The 2,384-nt window shown below is 66.4% G+C and overlaps 1 protein-coding gene across 1 annotated transcript; it reads right to left on the bottom strand.

The window, feature by feature from the left end:
* Nucleotides 1-1,831: 1,831 nt before the first annotated feature.
* Nucleotides 1,832-2,101, bottom strand: CHLNCDRAFT_28961 (hypothetical protein; the record flags this gene model as incomplete). Its single annotated transcript, XM_005842657.1, has 1 exon — nt 1,832-2,101. The coding sequence occupies one exon, from the start codon at nt 2,099-2,101 to the stop codon at nt 1,832-1,834; it is 270 nt and encodes an 89-aa protein (XP_005842714.1).
* Between the last annotated feature and the right edge of the window lie 283 nt (nt 2,102-2,384).

The following is a 2,384-nucleotide window of genomic DNA, read 5'->3' as shown; positions in this document are numbered from 1 at the left end:
CGTGCCGCGCTGCCACCCCGCAGCGCACGGCGGGCCGCAGGCTTGCTGCTGCGTGCTGCCCGCCTGCCTGCCTCCTACCGGCGCGCCGCGCGCCGGGCGCGCTGCGCCCTGCAGGGGCGCTCCATAGCTGCGCCATCATGCTTGCCTGCCTACCTGCCTGCCCGGCTGCTGTGCAGGTGCTGGCGCACAACGCGGTGCATGCCGCATTTGCGGGCTTCACAGGCGTGACAATGGGCCTGGTCAACACACACGTGAGCTGCGTGCAGCACTGTGTGTGTGGCTGTGTGCTATGTGGCTGTGGCTGTGGGCTGCCTGTCGACGTGGGGAGCGGCGGTGCTGCATGGCAGGCGCGCGTGCGAGTGGTGGGATTGGGACGTGGCGGCGGCGCCGAAGCACGCGTCTGCCCTCTGCCTTGCCGCCAGCTCAGCAGCCAGGGAGGCGCAGGCGGGCTGGCTGGCTGCCCCGCACACGGTCGCCGACGGTGTCGGGACCATTGAGCCTGGTTGTACTGCCATGTACTGCCCTGCAGTACTGCTACCTGCCCATCCGTACCGTCATCCAGGCGCCGCGCCGGGTAGACCCTCGGGGCAAGACCTGGAACAGGTGGGCTGCTTGCTGCTGCTGCCCTGGTGTGGTGGCTGGGGTGCCTGCTGCTGCACTGGTGTTGTGGCTGGGCTGCCTGCGCCTGTCCTGCGCGCCGTCTCGGCTGGCTGCTGCCTGGCTGCACTGCTCGCCCGTGCGGCATCCATCGGGCGCCTGCCGCCGCTGCCTGCGCTGCGCCGCGCTGCTTGCGCCCTGTCACTTTGCAGCAGCGGGCCTCGCCCATCGCATGCTGCGGCTTGCCTGCCGCACCGGCCATGCCACGTGCTGCTGCGTGTGTTCCGACCTTGCGCTCATGTCTGTGCCAGCGGCACCCTCTGTCTGCCTGCCTCCCCTCAACACCGCCCGCCCTCACCCCACTGCTCCCGTGTGTCCCTCCCCCTCCTGCACCCCCTCTCCCCCACCCCCTGACCAACCTCCCGGCCCGGCGCCACAGGTTGCGCGCTAGCATAGGTGAGCTGGCCGTCGAGGCGTGGGGTAGCCCTCACACACGGAGGAGGATGGCAAGCCAGCCTGGCGCCAGCTGCGTGAGGTGGCAGGAGCCTGTTTGTGCGAGTCGCGGGTGGGGTTCCCTTTCGGCTGCCAGTGACCCCTCTCCCGCCTGCCGCCTGCCAACCCCCACTGCAGGCCAGCCCAACTTCTACTGATGCATGCATCGCTGCTGGCCGGCTGTGCGGCCCAGGCAGCCACGACCCTAGCAAGCAAGATGCATCTGTCGTGCCGATGCCCTGACGGCCCCAGACACGTCACCTGCTGGGGGCATGCCCGCCTGCGCCGGGCGCCTGCCGCCTGCGCTGTACTGGGGAAACATATATATGAACGATACAGAACATGACTGTGCGCACATCGCGGCGGCACCGCTGCTTGCGCCGTGTACCATCCTCGCTTTTGTGTGTGCCTATCGTCCGTAATTGTTTTGCACTTGCTATTTTGCCACCCGCTTCTTGCCCACCCGCTGGCCTCCTCCGCCTGCTGGCTCCGCTTTTGCCGAAGCCCTTTGCCGCTCAGCCCACGTGCGACGAACGTTTTGCATGTCTGGTCGTGAAACACAGCAAAGTCAGGGTTGGAATGTCAGTGTATCGAGGAGAGAATGGAATCTGGAGAGGGCAGAAGAATACAGGGAAGCAAGAGAGGTTCAAGAACAGGAGAGGGGTCAAGAACAAGAGGGCAAGTGAGAGCAAGCAAGCGGGCGGTGGCAGGGCGGGGCGGGCGCCACGGCCGCGGCCCCAGCTCACGCCTCCTCCTCCTTCTCCGGCGGCAGGCCGCAGGGCAGCAGCATGTTTTGCATGAAGTTGTACTTGATGCGCCCGATTGACTCGTTCTCGGCGATGGCGTGGTAGGCGGTGAGCGAGTAGTGGCCGACCAGGGAGGCGTAGGTGTCGCGCTTGATGTTCACGTTCCACTCGAAGCGGTTGATGTCTGGGTGCCCCGTGCCCACGTACTTGGCCTGCAGGTGCTCTAGCTGGGCATTGATGTTGAAGCGGTCGGACAGGGATGCCATGGTGGGCTGGCGGAGTGGAACGCTGGTCAGCTGCGGCCACAGGAGAGCGGCTCAGAGTCCCCGAGGTACGGGCGGAGGCGCGGCGGCAGTACATGTTTGCCGCTGCCGCCGCTAGGCTCGCTTGCTGGGGTGGATCTGCAAGTCCAGCCGGCATGCCCACAGTGCAGTGCCCCCTCGGCGATCCCAGATCCATGTGTCCGCATTCAGCAGTTGGAGCAACTTTTAGCGCTAGCGCGGCGTGCCCGACTTCATTGCTTGTGTGGGCTTAAAGTCTGGTAAAGCA

This window comes from Chlorella variabilis (genome assembly GCF_000147415.1).
Source record: "Chlorella variabilis unplaced genomic scaffold CHLNCscaffold_130, whole genome shotgun sequence".
In the NCBI taxonomy this organism is placed as follows: Eukaryota; Viridiplantae; Chlorophyta; class Trebouxiophyceae; order Chlorellales; family Chlorellaceae; genus Chlorella; species Chlorella variabilis.
This window is presented reverse-complemented; position numbering and strand designations above follow the sequence as displayed.